Source organism: Anoplophora glabripennis, unplaced genomic scaffold (assembly GCF_000390285.2).
Source record: "Anoplophora glabripennis isolate ALB-LARVAE unplaced genomic scaffold, Agla_2.0 scaffold16, whole genome shotgun sequence".
Classification (NCBI taxonomy): domain Eukaryota; kingdom Metazoa; phylum Arthropoda; class Insecta; order Coleoptera; family Cerambycidae; genus Anoplophora; species Anoplophora glabripennis.
In genome coordinates, this window is record NW_019416253.1 from 244,689 (window position 1) to 261,777 (window position 17,089).

At 31.5% G+C, this 17,089-nt stretch overlaps 1 protein-coding gene across 2 annotated transcripts in view; it reads left to right on the forward strand.

Moving 5' to 3' along the window:
• Nucleotides 1-2,715: 2,715 nt before the first annotated feature.
• The window catches only part of LOC108914171 (protein cappuccino), a 33,347-nt gene continuing 18,973 nt past the window's right edge, over nt 2,716-17,089 (forward strand). For both annotated transcript variants that reach the window (XM_018719909.1, XM_018719914.1), the window contains exons 1-2: nt 2,716-3,857; nt 15,178-15,360. In XM_018719909.1, coding sequence (XP_018575425.1) covers nt 3,098-3,857; nt 15,178-15,360 — 943 coding nt within the window. In that variant the 5' untranslated portion in view covers nt 2,716-3,097. The remainder of the gene's footprint in view (nt 3,858-15,177; nt 15,361-17,089) is intronic.

A 17,089-nucleotide genomic window follows, 5' to 3' on the forward strand; every position in this document is an offset into this window, starting at 1 on the left:
ATCCATTGACATTTCAAACTTTGACTCAATTACCTTGACACGTTTACAAAATTAATGCCCGCATATTAAATTAGCAGAACGCTATTAGCATTTGCGTAACGAATATTTTGCGTTAAACATAGTAAAAAAGAAAAAACATCGATTCGATAGCTGGCTGACCTCATGAACTTATCAACGAATAATGTTGATTATTTCCAATGGTGATATCAGTGGCGTGGGTAGGAGGGAAGGAAGGAGAATGCGAAAATGTATTCTGATTATAAAAATTGGATCAAAAACTTGTCATCCTGGTTGTTATAAAGTCGTTATAACGTAATTAAAAGTTATACAGGGTGTATAGGTTTCTATAAACATACGTCTGGCTTCATGCAGGCACTACAAGGTGTGCAAAAATAATGAGAAAATACGGTTTATTTCAAGTTTCAAACAGTCGAGGAAAATCACATAAATAATTTATTTTATTCATGGATAGCTGTCGTGACCAAAAACAACTAACTAGGAACCTATTGAAATAATGATTCTAGTGTGGAATATTTTGGAAGAAAGAAACATTGCAAGCGAAAATGAAAGTTCATTTCCGAAATTTTGCCTCTGTAAATAAAAAAATTGTGACAACTACATACGCTTGTGGAAAATAAAAAATCTAAAGCTACAAAGGAAATTTTAGGGCAATCGTTCGTAGATATCCTACGAACTTTTTTTTCATGTTAAACTTTCAATATTCAGAAACACTTTTAAGTGAGGACTAAAAATGAAATAATATTTGTTATTTTCGATAAGTTAGGTTAGGTTTAAATATATGTGCCAGTTATTTGAGACAGGAATAAAAAGTAAATTAGTGTACCTTTCGGAAGATCTATAATTTTCTAAATTGAATTTTATATAAATTATCTAAAGTCCACAGCATGTTTGCTTAGGATTTTCGTCTGTTTCTTTGTTTTCATTTTTTAATTTTTTTTTTCTCCCATTTAGTGCCCCTTTTTATTTGCCTTCTTCAACCTTCAACACCTTTTTTGTCTTCATACTATCTCTTTAATAAGATACTACTTTTCCGTTTGAAAAATTTGTTATTTTTAATAAACCTAAAGTATTTACACACTTCAAATTCGAATAAAATAGCTTCAATCTTCTTATTATTTAAAAAACACTCAATAATAAATTTAACTTCTTGTAAGGCAATTTAGTTAAACTTAAATATAATTTTTCTTAGTTCACAATACTGAAAATAAAACTGCATTTTCCTACAATTTTGATTAGCAAAAACACTACTTTATGCACGAATTTATTAGTTAAATATTATTTCCACTAATGCAAAAAATTAAAGCGTCAAAAGAATTTCCGAAATTTTTTCGTGATTTAGGAGAAAAATTTCAAAAAATTTTCGTTTTTTTTGTTTTTTTGAAAAACCTTCCGAACATTGAAGAAAATAAAATCCAACTGATTTCAGCACTATTAGGCTTTTTCGTCCTATGCTTCTGTTCATCAACTTTTAATTAAATTAAAATTAGTCACTTAAAAACAGTTTTTTTCAAAGATACCCTTTTTCTTCTCGGAAAAAAAATTTCAATTTTTTTTTATTAATTTAACCGTTATTTGTGAGAAAACCTCAAAAAAAATATTTTTTTTTCATTTTAATCATGATTATGAAGCGTTTAAGCTCAAAAAACGTAGCCCTTTAATTTTTTTCAAATGTTGACTGTTTGAAACAAAGAAACGGTTCGCTAGATCGAGATGAAACTTCACAGGGTTCTTCTGGGTATATCGAACTGTAAAAGACATGCTTAGCATTAGTTATTTCGTGAATATTTCTAATTTAGCCGTCACTTTTCTAAAAAAAAAACATAAATTACCCTTTTTTCCTGTTTTTTTTAAATTCGTGTAAAAGATGAAAAAAAATTCCAAAAAGTCGCGGCAGCATGTTATGGGAAATTTATTCCAATTTTCGAAACTGCCCTGCAATTCTCTGTACGACCATTTGTCGCCAAGATATCGATGGTTGAAGACAAAAGGATCCCTTTCCAGTAAAAGTCCGATATTTCGATAAAAAATGGTCGTATCGAAATTAAAAAAAAAAAGGAAAATGAAGCTGAATAAACAAGCTATCTGGTCCATGCAATGGCTTAGCTGAAAAAAGTCCTTGGACTCAGAAAAAAAAAATTGCATTTGCATTTTTTGTCACGCTATTTTTTAGAATTGCCTGATAACCGTAGCTCCTAAAAAATTTCGACCTAAAGATCTAAAAACTAGAATCTTGAAGCTTCAAAATGCTTTTTTTTTAATCCGCGATACGTCAATTTTTCACCTAAACGCAGCCTGTCAAAAATCACAGAAAATTTTCGGAAATTCTTTTGACCTTTTAATTGTTTGCATCAGTTTATTTTGTAAGGCAAAAAAATACAGTTTTATTTTCTTATATGGGAATAATAATAAATTGTACATTTATTCTAGTTGTGATCTAGACCGAATATGTCACATTTTATTGCTGACATCGCCACTATTATTTTTGACATTACACCCACAGACACCTCTTTACATCCTCAACTGACAAGTACACAATATGCCTGAGAGCGAATTTGAATTTATCCCCGATGAAGATTACCAAAAACGCCACTGTTCACGAAAAGAACTCCGTAAGAAACACCACACCAAAACAAGTAAAAACATAAATCCACCGTCGATATATTATTCCTGTCAATTCGGCCTGAGCGTCTGCCAAAAGCAGCGGCAGGATAATCGATCCTTAGCGGGAGTCTGCGCAGAACCGTGCCAGTGTTAGGCTGGACGTGTGTTATCCGCAATTTGTAAAAATGTGATATTTACAAAGCAAGTGACTGAATTACATTAAAAAATCAGCCGGGCATTACATATAAAAAGTTTGTCGGTACGGATTTCAACAAAGCAGACAGAATCAGTTGACTTGGTCACTGTCACACGATAAACACTACCCACACGGCTTCCCAATGGAAATAATCAAGTGCCGCAGTGCTTACAATACATTCAAACGTTAACTACAAGTTTAAATAATGTGTAAACGCTATTTAATGTTGTTAATAGTCTATAGTTGTTGTTGAAGTGACAAGGTTATAGTTTTTCAACTATGGGAAACCTGCAGACCAGTGAATCGAAACCGGTGAAGGGCAAATCACCCGGGAAGCCGAAAACGAAAATAAAACTACGAGGAAAAAAAGGTAAATCCGACGAATTGCTCTTCGCAGGTGTAGTACCTGACGAAGCGGAATTCGAAGAGCATGTGTCCGATTCGAAACTCGAAAAACAACCGGAAACAAAAACTCCCAATCGGCACGAAAAAACGGACAAGGAAAAAGACAACGTCATAGTGACCGATTCATGGTGCAAAGTAAACAACCTAAGCAACGACAAGAAAAAAGTCGCTACCTCCCCGTCGAGCTCCGATTCAAACTTCACGGATCCCTTGACACCTGTAGGCTTCACCACCGCTGTTACCGAGCCCCACATCAGCGAGGAAAACGTAAATCTGGACGTGGAAGTTCCGAATTCTACTCACGAGACCTTCCTGCACAATTTGACGTTGAATAGTTTCAAGCTGAACGAATACCGGGCCAGGCACGAGGAAGAGAAGTGTAAGAAGTTGAGCAAACTCGGCGTGTCTAGAACCAGCCAAATCAGTTTGGACAGTAACCCCTGCGAGTGTTTCGTCACGGACAATGTGGAGATTATCAGTCAGGATATGTACAATGACAGCGGAATTGTCAGTGACGCTCTGGAGAGGGAGGATACGCTGAAAAGGAGGTCCAGGGAATCGGTAGATGGGTCCTTGGATGGCAGGAAGGTGACTGAGATGGTGAAGAAGATGTCGGATGTCAGTCTGACAAACGGTGAGTCATATAAACATAACCTATATTCTTGCCAGATCTGGTTTCACTTCTACATGCTCACTGTTGTAGCGTTTTTGACTTATTTGAGAATATTTACCGCCCTTTATTATTAGAGTTGGTCCGAGCGCAAAAGTGCAAGCAAGTCGAAAACGCTGTTTAAAATGTACTAACTCTTAACAGTTGAGAAGACTTCATTTTAAACAAAAAAGTTCTTGTGAACATTGGTTGTCCATCGCTTTCTAACTGAGATACAGGGTGTTGAGTTTAATTTTTTCTAACCTTTTTCGTGATATTTAAAAAAACAGCAAGTACTAACGAAACCAAATTGGGCATGTCTTGTGTCGAGGTTTAAAAATTATATACAAGCGACTCAGTACCACCACCAGTGACGTGGTAGACGGGTAGTCAGTGCCACTTTTTTTATACAGGGTGATTCACTTTTTATGACTAGATTAGATTAACAATCTCGTCAAAATAATGTCATTTTGAAGCATATACTTTTTCTTCCAAAGGCTTCCTTTTAGTCCAACCAAATTACACTTGGAGAAAAAAAAATTGTTACCTGGACTTTTATAAGTGGGAATGGTAAAAGGGCTTATAATAAATCTAAAAAAATAAATGCGTGAGCAGGGGCAGAGGAGGGTTGATTTGGGAGGTTGAAAAGTTATGAAAAATTGTATCATTGGGATTTCAGACGAAAGTTGAGGTCAAACAAAAAAGTATCCAATGCAAAAGTTGTAGATCATGCAAAAATCTACAGCTTTTGTAGAGGTCACTTTTTAACATAACCTCAAAATTTCCGAGAAAAATACGAAAAACAGGTTTTTTTCCTGATTTTTCTTTTTTTATTTCTCATTTCCGCAAAAATAATTTAATTTTGACGAAACTTGGTGAAAGTATAGCTTTCTCTGTCTTAAATAACCTCCATTTTTTTTAGATAAAAAAATCAAGAAATTTCTGAGATATTTATTTTTTTCGGCCTGAAACACTTTTTTTCAAAGAAAAATTCTACTTAAAAAAATCATCGTACAGAATTTTGCCGGTAATCATTTTCTTTGTTTTGACATATACTATTTGGTGAAATAAAAAAATCTGTAATTTTCAAAAAACATTTCAAAAACATGCTCATAAATGCAAAAAAAATAAAAAATTACTTGCAACAATGAATTTTACAGTTATTGTTGATAATTTATTTAAATTAAAAAACATTCAAAAACTGATTACACTATTCAATTCTACGAAAAAAAAAACTGTGTTTCATTGTTTGACCCAAAACTTTATTTTTGTACACTATTGCTATAAACATCTAATTCGAATTACAAATGCACAAATGATAAATTATCTCAGGATGTTTTGAGATTTCAGCAATACAAAGTATTAACTGCAATGTCTACTTTGACGCGAAATCCGAAAACTCGAAATTTTGCAAAATCGTTTTATTTTTTTTGGCTTTATTTGAAAACGAATTTTAAATAAATAGCATATTTACATTGCCATTTCCAATGGCGTCAACATTTTAGGAATCCACGTTTCGTCTTCGACAGGCCATCGTCAGATAATTTTTTTTAAATATATCGCTGCTATTTTTATGACAAAATCTAGTCATTTTTAATTTTGTATTAAATGATATTACTATTGTAATCGTAATCGTAATTGTAATCGTAAATAATTGTAAAAAGGTTTTTACCTATCATTAAAAATTTTTCCTGAGTACGGCTCTGAACGCTTTCAAAATACCTATATCTATTGGAGGAGAAAGTGAGAGATAGAGAGAGGAGGGAATAAAAGTCAATACAGCACAAAATATCCAACAATTTTTTTTAATCCATAATTTAAAAAGTAGGTACCTAATAAAAAAATAATACGAATTTATGAAATATTTTATTATTTCTAATTAGTATTGCTAACAGTAGTAAATAGATATTTTGAAAGCGTTCAGTCATACTCAGGAAAAATTTTAAATTATAGATAAAACAAGCTAAAAACTTTTTAAGCGTTTACAATAGTAATATCCTCTAATTTAGAATTAAAAATGACTTTAAATTTTGTCATAAAAATAGCAGCGACGTATTTAAAAAAATAAATCCGATGATGGCCCCTCAAAGACGAAACGTCGGATTGCAAAAATGTTGACGCCATTGTATAAAGCGGAAAAAGTGGCATTGTAAATATGTAATTTATTTTAAAATTCGTTTTCAAATAAAGCCAGAAAAAAATTAAACAATTTAGCAAAATTTAGGGTTTTTCCGGATATTTCCGGAACTACCCGGAATTTTAATCTAAACAGAATATTGTTAGGTATAAAAAACACTACTTTTTTCTAATCTGAGCCACCCCGTATATTTTACCGTTTCCTAGATCCTAATGCTATCCCATCCTTATCTTGGACACACTGTATATCTATGAATTCATCAAACTTTAAAAAAAATAAGTACACTAATCGATCCTGCGGAAAAAAAATTATTATTTATTTTATTTATTCACTATTCGACTTATGTTTATAGCAATAGTGTATAAAAATAGTTTTGGGTCAATGAGACAGTTTTTTTAAATTTTTTTTCGTAGAATTGAATGGTGTAATCAGTTTTTGAATGTTTTTTAATTTAAACAAATTATCAACAATAACTGAAAAATTCATTGTTGCAAGTCATTTTTTACTTTTTACATTTTTGAGCATGTTTTTGAGCTGTGATTAAAATTTTTTTTATTTCACCAAAAAGTATATGTCAAAACGAAAAAAATTATTACCGGCAGAATTCTGTACGATGATTTTTTTAAGTAGAATTTTTCTTTGAAAAAAAAGTGTTTCAGGCCGAAAAAAATTAATATCTCAGAAACTTCTTGATTTTTTTATTTAAAAAAATTTGAGGTTATTTAAGATAGAGAAATGTATAGTTTCACCAAGTTTCGTCAAAATTAAATTATTTTTGCGGAAATGAGAAATAAAAAACGAAAATTCAGAAAAAACCTGTTCTTCGGATTTTTCTCGGAAATTTTGAGGTTATGTTGTTTTCAACCCCCTAAATCAACCCTCCGCCGTCCCTGCTCAAGCATTTATTTTTTTTTTCGTTTATCATAAGCCCCTTTACCATTTCCACTTATAAAAGTCCAGGAAACAATTTTCTTTTTTTTTTCCTCTAAATGAGTTAATTCGATCAGTCTACAATGTAAAACAATATATTTATTTTGAAAAATTTCCGATGGCGTAGAAATTATAGGGGTTATCAAAACCGCTTACGGACGCCTATAATCCATTTCCACAATATTTTGTAAAATACACTTCATAATAAATATAAATGGTTTTCATAGTTTAAGAAAAAATAAATAAAAACAAAAAAAATGTTTTTTCAAGAGTTTATATCACTGAAAGAAAGTATTTGTAAGAAAAGGTGTATACTTCAAAATGACATTATTTTGACGAGACCTATCGATGGTTAAACTTACACAAAATTTTAATTGAACTGAAAAATGTTTATTATTACATCTATAACGATAAATTTGTTATCTGAATGCACTGTATTAGTTCATCCCTTGTATAGGATGTCCTACTTAATTTTCCCACTCCACTTATCTCGGATACTTGTACAGATATAAAGATTTTGTTGAAACAAAACACAAAAGTGTTTTTTATGAAGTTTTGTGTTTGTAACAACAAAAAAATAATTCAATTTTAAATATCAATATGACAGATACAACTTATTATTTTTTTAATGGAACTCCCTGAAAAATATTACATTTTTAGATGTAAACTTTTATCCTGAACAAAAGTATATAACATATTATGTGGCACTTATTTTTGATATATTTGCATTTAATCGTATAAATGAACCCCGCATATTGCATAATCAAGATTTCCATGATTTTATTGATTATTTCCAATAATTATTTTGACGTTTATGACAATTAAAATAACAATAAACAGTAATTGTGAATTACTTAACAAAAAGCGAAGATAAGTGGAGTGGGAAAGTTAAGTGGGACACCCTGAACTTATTGGAGAAGAGTATTCCTGTTGTTTCATAGTATGACCATGGGCAAAATAATCAAGGGGATTAATGTCGGGTGACCGTTGAAGTTATGGTACAGGACCTCTTCTGCCTGTCCAACTGATAGTTATTTATTTATGAGTTACTAACAACTACTTAATGACCACAAAACAAGTTCAACTATTGCTAGATTTGTCTGAATTAACAAAAATTTTGGAAAGGGAAAATAAATTATACTACTCGTAGTAGTTGTTTCCCGCAATATGACCAGTTAGGAATCTTGTAATTTCTTTTGTTACGATTTATAGAAAGAAAATTGAATTTATTTGAGTTGGCTTAATATCTTTAAAATAAGATAAAGAAATATCAGCTAATGATAAAATACATGTTTTTAAAAAATGAAATAATGTCGTTAAAAGAAAATTAAAAGAGGTAGCAATTTTCTTATAAACAGTGGTAGATGTACATATGTCAAAATCCCCTGTAAATTGCTCTACTTCAGGGAGGGGCACATTATCAGTCCATTCGGGAGCGGCTGAGTTATTACAACAGATATCATTTATAATTCAAGAGCCAGAAAAAGTATTACTTTAATATGAAATTAACAAAAAACAATGGACTAAGAATATAAAAAAAATAGTAATATTGCGTCTCTTGTCATTTTGTTTATTTTTCTAATAAATTATCAAATGACGGCATGTAAAAACCCAAGGGTATTAAGCATTAAAATTAAAACAAAATTTGAATCTGATAAATGTCAAGGTATAGGCCTTCCTCTGTCTTATGTACAGGGTGTCCCAAAGTTCGCGTCTCGAGCCCATAACAGAAATAAAAGAAATGAACATTACTGGGCCACTAAAAATCCACACTATGTTAATCCCATTCAAAATCAGGGCCATTATGGAATAAATCTTTGGTGTGGCATTATTGGAATGCATTTAATTGGCCCACACTTTTATGAAAATGTATTGAACGCTAATAGCTATTTACAGTTTTTGCAAGAGAAACTTCCAGCACTGATTGAATATGTGCCGCTGCAGCTCAGATTGAATATATGGTTGCAACACGATGGTGCTCCTCCACATAAAGCTAAAAGAGTTACAGACTATTTAAAAAATACTTTCGGAACTAAGTGAATTGGAATTAATGGGCTTGTAGAATGGGCTTCAAAGTCTCCAGAATTAACACCCCTAGACTATTTTTTATGGGGAATATTAAAAAATCAAATATATAAGACACCCACGAGAAGTTTGCAGCATTTAAATCAAAAGATTCGACATGTTTGTGAGAATCTTTCAAGAGAAACGTTGTTTAAAGTAGGAGGCATGTATATCGAAAAATTCTGAAAGTAATAATCATAATTCTATATTTTGTTTTGTGTTTTGTTATTGGTTATTGTTATATTTGTTAGTTACAAGTAAAATTGTTTAATATTTTCTATATTTGGTTATCCTATTTAACCGTCATTATGTGTATTGTTCTATTTTTCTTCGTGTAGTGACCTTTTTTAAGAAGAACATAGCAAGTAATATGTAAACAAATTTGTGACAGGAGTTGCAGCAATTGTTTTTCACAGTAATGTTGATTAAGTAATGACTAGTTCCAGTACAATAGAATACATTTTTGTATAATGTTTGTTATCGTAACTATTTAAGGAGAAAAGATAGAGAAAAAATCTTCATAAAAAATAGATAAATTTAGTTATCGTGGAAAAAAGTTGGTCATTTTTTTATTTTCCGAATTTTGAAAAAAAAAATGTTTTTCAAGGGCAAAACGGACCTTAGCGGGTCCCTATTCACACCAGATTTTTACTGTCGTTTTTGTACTGTACTGTACCTATGTCTGACATCTCTGGCACTGACAATGCCCAGGAAAATAATTTGCCTTAAGTACTAAAGTTTGTTTGCCGACGTAATTTTAGAAACTGCCAACGGCTTGACGAGCAGTTTTGTAAGTGGGGTTCTCAGTATATTCAACAGTGGAAGAACAGATTTGCCCGAGAGAGTTTTAAGGGAACTCGGCCCAAGCAAGGCGAACAAAATTCAACGTACTTCTAGGGAGTCGTAACTTATAAACTTCCCAGAAGGATCGATTTGAAAATTCGTTTAAAGGACCTGTCTTAATAAGTGATATACAGGTTGTGTTTTGGAGACGAGAATGTTAGGATAAAATATACTGTTCGCAGTTTCTAGATTTTTCACTTTGCAGGAATTTCCAATATCTCTAAAGTGATAGTAGTCGACGTTATTATTACCATACAAAAAACATGGAACGAATTGGCAGGGGAAATGTGAACTGAGTCATATATATGTATATAATGGAACGACAAAGCAAATTTATAACTTCCTGAAATCATTTAAATATTTAAATCGTTAGTACCTAATAGCTATAAACTTTAATATTTTTACATAAATATTTCCGGTGCTTTATATTTCGTAAAAATTGGATTGCGATTCCGGTAGTTATTTGATCCACTAAGAATTTTTGCATGTGTAAAGCAGACACAACTGTATTTTGTCTATTTACATACGATTTTAAATATATTTATTTATACCGTATTAAATTCATAAGGTATGCGGGTACTTATGTTATAAAATTTTATTTAAATCATTATATTATTGTTTTTCCTCAAATACCACACTCGATAGGACGTTGATACCATCATTTTCAAAGTCTAAAGCGATCAATCTTCGTCAAATTTACGATAATCTATCTACTAGCACTGTTTATAATTAGATTTAATCTAAATCATTCCCTGACAATATTTATAAGTTTTAAAGACAATAAAGATTACTAACTGTTGAGGTTTTTATACACCTAAAAATACATTACTCCGTTTTTAAACAGTATGTGTCTTATTCCAGGTGTTCTTAAACTATCTTAATGATGAAGGAAATAATTGAAAAAATAGTAAAATGTAATTGCCCTTATTATCCCGAGTTGACATTCTTATGTAAATAATTGCTAATATGTGCATACATTGTTATCTACGCGAGCTCTCACCTCTTTTGTACTAATAAAGTGTTGTTTTCTTCCTTTGTTCCTATTTTTTACGGCGGTTTTGAATTTGTAATGCAATGTTTTCTAGTATTGATCACTTAAATGCAACATGTAGGTTGTTATAAAAAAGGGCAAACAGAGATAAACATCTTAGAAAAAATTAAAAATCTAATTTAGTCATACAGAATTTTTAGCCCCTATGTTTATAGTAATGTAAGTGAATATACATGGTATTCTAAAAAGACTGGAACTATCCGATAACTTTTCTTGATTTAATTATGTCGAAAAAATTTCAGATAAAAGTTGTGGGATATTGTGAGGTTGAATATGATCTTTACGTTAATTTTCAAGGTCAACTTGAAAATTTTAAATAGAAAACCCTATTTTTCTATGGTAACAATCGACAGAGTGTCATATTCTACGTCCGACTATGGGATCAGAAAATTTTTCCGGGATGTTCTTGCGGGTATTTGGAGGTCAAACTCAATTTTCTCTGAATATTATCTTGATAAAACCGTTTAAATTAGATGGTGACCTTGGGTTTGACCTAACGATAATTAGATGTCAGCCTATAGAATGGTGTTTCATCAAAATGGTTGTCAAAATCGTACTAATAGTTTATTAAATTCTATTACTTTTATAGGAACATTATTTTTTATGGAAAATGAGTTTGACCTTCAAGTTACATGCAAGGGCATCCTAAAAAAATTTATTTGATCCTAGAACATAAAATTTTGCGTTGTATTGGTTGCTGGCATAAAAATGGCGTATTCCATTTGATATTAAAACGATCTTATTTTGACCTTAAATCATATGGTGAAGGTCCCATCCAAGGTCACATCCTTCAGAATTCGACATTGTCGAGTTACTCACAGAAAAAAGTGTTTGTCCTTCAAATGACATTCCAGGACATATCAGAAATCATTTTCCAACTCCATATCTCTAAGAAATTAAAATCTGCCGTTCTATCGAGCGGTGGCATAAAAAAATAATGTTCCGTGTATTTTCAAGTTGACTTTGGTTGTGACCAAGAAACAAGGTCAAGATCAAATCTAAGACCACCAGCATATTCGTTTACTGATATCGTACATTCCTACAACCCCTGTCTGAAAGCTTTTTGACTCTAAAAATTTATCGGAGTGTTTGGACCTTTTTGGGACACTGTATAACCTATATCGCTGCAGAGGAAGTCGGATCAAAATTTTTATTTAGTTCCCCAAATACTACAACAGTATATTTTTTTACTATTTTACTCAGTTTTTTTATTTGAAATTTGAAATATACATATCTTCTACCTATTATAAAAATTTGTAATACTTTTCCATTTATGTAGCGTAATCAAAACTATGACAGTCTATTAAGGGGGCGTTTTATAAATTATATCTGATATATTAAAGCAACGTTTAAACACACACAGATGTTAGGTAACATATAGTGCAAGGCAAGTAAGTGATAGAAATCAAACTAAATTAGTTAAATCTCTATAAACATAAAAAAATTACAAACGTAAGTCTTGTATTTATTTAAATGTCTTTAATATTGACATTTTAATGTATTATTCCTTCTATTTGTCCATATTACCAAAATTTATGCGTTAACAATTAACTGTAGTATATTATTTTGCATTAATATAGACACAGGGTGATGTCATGTCTTTCTCCAACAAGTTCAATCGCATTATGTTTAAATTACATCATTGATAATGATGTTTTGTCAAGACCGAAAACATTTCGAGACCTGGGTGTTGTATTTGATGAAAAACTATCATTTAATAATCATATTGATACTGTTGTCTCCGAAGCTAATAGAGCATATGGATTTATAGTTCGCAACTGTCGTGATTTTTCAAGCTTAGATGTCATAAAGCTTCTTTACTTTAGTTACGTTAGATCGAAACTTGAATATGCCTCTCCCATATGGTCTCCGCACGGTGGTGTCCACATTAATAAACTGGAATCGATTCAGCGTCGATTTTTAAATTTTAAATCTGATGGCTAATATCCTCATATCGGATATCCGCATGGGGACCTTTTAAATAGACATTGGTTTATTAGCCTTAAAACTAGAGGAAATACTTTTCTTTTCAAAATTTTACGTAATTTGGCTGACTGCCAGGAATTTATAACCAGATTATCATTTTCTTTACCTAGACTTAGCTCTAGAAAAAACAGAACATTTTATTTACCAACTCGTACTAATGTACTCAAATATTCACCACTTTATGAAATCTTGAAATGACTTAAAAATACTTTATTTTTAATGTCTGGTAGTTTCAAATATGTAATTTTAATCTACATTTATGTGTACTATGCAGTGTATAGATTTTATTTATTTTCTTCTTTTTTATGATGGTCTGTATTTTTTTCTGTTCTTTTTAATTTTGTTTGTAATTAATGTACTTCTTTTATTATTGTCTGTAAAATCCCTGTTCTATAATTGGGTAGTACCTGTTGAACAGTGTATTAAATAAAATAAAGTAAAATAAAATAAAAATAAAATAATTTCAACTAATAGTCCAGGCGCTGTCTATTTCGGGTTGGGTAAAACGCAAAGAAATGATAATTTTACTATGCAAATAAAAAAAAAACCTGGGCTTAATTGTTATTGCAAAAAAGTACAAAAAAATAGCAAAAAAATTCATTTTTTTTCATGGATTTCTCGTCGATAACTTAGCAACTATTCATTTTAGACAAAAATGGAAGAGGAAAAAAGTTTTGTAATTAAATTTTGAACAATATAGAGTTAGTTGCAATTCGCAAAAATAATAATTGTTATTGCAAAAATCGGAAAAATCATTTAAAAAATTGCAAAACATGCTAGTTTATTTGTCAATTTTCTTCAGACATTTGAATAATACCTAGGATCTTCATACTTTTCCCAATTAAACTTAGTGCATAGAATCATCACACCAAATTTAATCCAATTCGGTTCGATAGTTTTTACATAATAATTGATAAATTTTATTTTTAAATAAAAAATTTTCAAAATCTAAAAATTTAAAGCTTTTGAATACTTGAAAATTTCACCGCAAAAAGAAGAGCTCTCAAGCTTTAAAATGATTTCTGAAAAATTAAAATCGGACGATTAGGTGAGCCGTGGTGATTGTTTAAACATTTTCGCAATTTTCACGCTTATAAACAATTATTGCAATAATTTAATGTTTTTTTCAAATTTTTTTTATTTTAAAATATGGTTTGAAAGTACTCGGAAAGACGAGTATTTAAAAAAAAAACTGATGATCCGCCCATTATTTTCGGAGTTATAGCCCGTTAAAGTTAACTCTTATTTACAGCAAAACTATAAGGGTANACAAAAATGGAAGAGGAAAAAAAGTTTTGTAATTAAATTTTGATCAAGATAGAGTTGGTTGCAATTCGAAAAAATAATTATTGTTATTGTAAAAATCGGAAAAATCATTTAAAAAATTGCAAAAAATGCTAGTTTATTTGTCTATTCTTTTCAGACACTTGAATAATACCTAGGATCTTCATACTTTTCCCAATTAAACTTCTTAGTGCATAGAATCATCCCACCAAATTTCATCCAATTCGGTTCGATAGTTTTTACATAATAATTGTTAAAAAAATTTTTTTTTATTAAAATATTTTCAAAATCAAATTTCTAAAAATCTAAAGCCTTTGAAAACTTGAAAATTTCACCAAAAAAAAAAAAGCTCTCAAGCTTTAAAATGATTTTTGAAAAATTCAAATCGGACGATTAGGTGAGCCGTGGTGATTGTTTAAACATTTTCGCTATTTTCACGCTTATAAACAATTGCAATAATTTAATGTTTTTTTCAAATTTTTTGTATTTTAAAATACGGTTTGAAAGTACTCGGAAAGACGAGTATTTAAAAAAAAAACCTGATGGTCCGCCAATTATTTTCGGAGTTATAGCCTGTTAAAGTTAACTTTTATTTACAGCAAAACTATAAGGGTATAAGGGCTGTTTTTTGAACTAATAGGTTTGTCATTCAGAGTACTTTCCAGATATAAATTTTCAAAATTTACAATCACGGGCGTCCCATTTAAAATGTCATTCAAAAATATTCAAGACCGCGTGAAATCAATGAAATATTAGTGGTGGGGGGAGCACACAGCTACTCCGATCTGAATTCTCGAGTTCAAAACTGCGACGCTCGGAAAAATTTCACTTATCACAGTTTATTATTTTTTGCAATTTTTTAAATGATTTTCCGATTTTTGCAATAACAATAATTATTTTTTCGACAATCTGTTAACAGTTCAACACCCTGTATCTCTGTAAGGAGGCATTTTGGAACAAATGTTTATCTGACCAATTATCTTGAAATTCATCTCCAAACCATGTTTTAGGCCACCCGGGGTACAAGCGACACATGTCCGTACCGTTAGACATAGCCAAATCCAACTCGGACAGCACCGTGCTGAAGAAGGTGGCGTCCCTGACTCTTAGCAAGGCGGAGTTGGAGTCTAAAGTTACCAAACCGAAATTCGTACCTGAGAAGTTGGACTTTAAGTTATACGAGAAGTTCGAAGGTGAGTGAACAATGTAAGGGTAAAAGTTAAGGAACTCTGGTTTATTGCCGTTATTACAGATTGCTTTCGAAATTCGACCTTTAAAGTGGCTTCGCCGGATGAAACCCCGGTGCGGGATTGATTTTAAATTAGTCGTACTTTGAGCTTAGTTAGACTTTGGGGGGTTGTGGAATCGCACGTGGAATCAATACGATAACATGAAGTTTATTCTGTGAAGTAATAACTCGGGAAAGCATGACAATTCACTGTTCCTAAAATCGCAACAGGAACAAATATTGTGAGAGCTCGATTTTTGCATTGCGATTACACAGTCGCACAAAAAAAGGCCAAGCCCCAGAGAGCCACATATAATTTCCGAAGGAATTCGATGTGCTGAAGACGATCTCGTGATCAAAATTCATGACTTCCCGATGAATTCCGGAGAAAAGTGAAATTTTTGGGTGAACCGCCCAAATATGGACCAATTTTTCTCTAAATTTTGTCCAAATACAGGGTGTGCCATTTAACACCCCATACGTATATGTAAAAAGACCTTCTTACTTATCAAAATATCGAATGCATAATGAAATTACAAAAAAAACGTGAAAAATCAATAAAAATGTATTTTTCGGTGTCTGGCGACGACTTTCACAGACGTTTGCTTACACCATTCGAAAGAGCAGAAAAAAATAAGTTGATTTAAAAAAAGCATCCCGGCAGTTGCTTTGAAAGTGCCACAATCCATTTGTTAAGTAAAAATTTTGAGAAGTTGAGCGCAGCAAGGGCACTATGACGTCACAGCGCTCCCCTCTTCTGGCTGCCTCTTAGCCGCGTGGGCCTTTTAACGAACGTTTACATGGGCATTTCTTGGCCGAATCTATTAAAAAAATTAAAATAAAAAAAAAAAAAATTCAGCGTATAAAGGAAGTCTTCTACTTTACAACGAGCCTAAGTTTATTACAAAATATTAAAAAGAAAAACCAGAATACCGTTTTTAAGAGACACTTTTTTTTTAATTCATGTTTTTTTCAGCACTATTTCTCCTTCCTTCCTCCTTTCGAATCCCCCGATCCCTACCGAATTTCGATATCTTGACTTGAACAGAAGACATACGCTTTCGCATTTTCGACTTAATAATTTTGCAGTAGGCCGCCATTTCGAAATTGGGGGTCCGGATTGCGGGTATTTGTTGAGCACCTCGGCAGTTATCTTTTCCTGTAGTTTCATCCAATCTCAGTCAAATTCGTCCCATTTATTTAATGCTGAAAATATTGCACATTTCTTACTCCACCGCTAATTTTGCAGTGTAAAAAAAATTTAGCGAGATTTTGCAAAAGCCTATCCTTGTAGCAAATTTTCTCAGGAACAGAATCTATAAGTATACCTCATGTCGATTACAGGTTTATTTACCGAGATATAAGCAAAAAACTAAAATAAGAGCAACTACTTTTTTTTTTCTTTTGTTATAAACAATATGACGCTCGATCTCTAGAAATACATAAATTTAGGCTTTTATTCTGTATATTTTTTACTTAGTTTTAAGCTCATAAAATTCGATTTTTGAAACAGGCATGTGTTTGGTTTCATTCGCCCGGATTAAGAATCGAAATACGAATAAAACGAGAGGTCGATCTGATCGGATAATTAGAAGCGAAGAAAATCCGGAAAAATCGGAATATTTAGCGTTTTTTTTTTTTGAGTTGTTGAGCTGACCCTGTGCACAAAAGTAGTGAATTATATTTACTTTAAG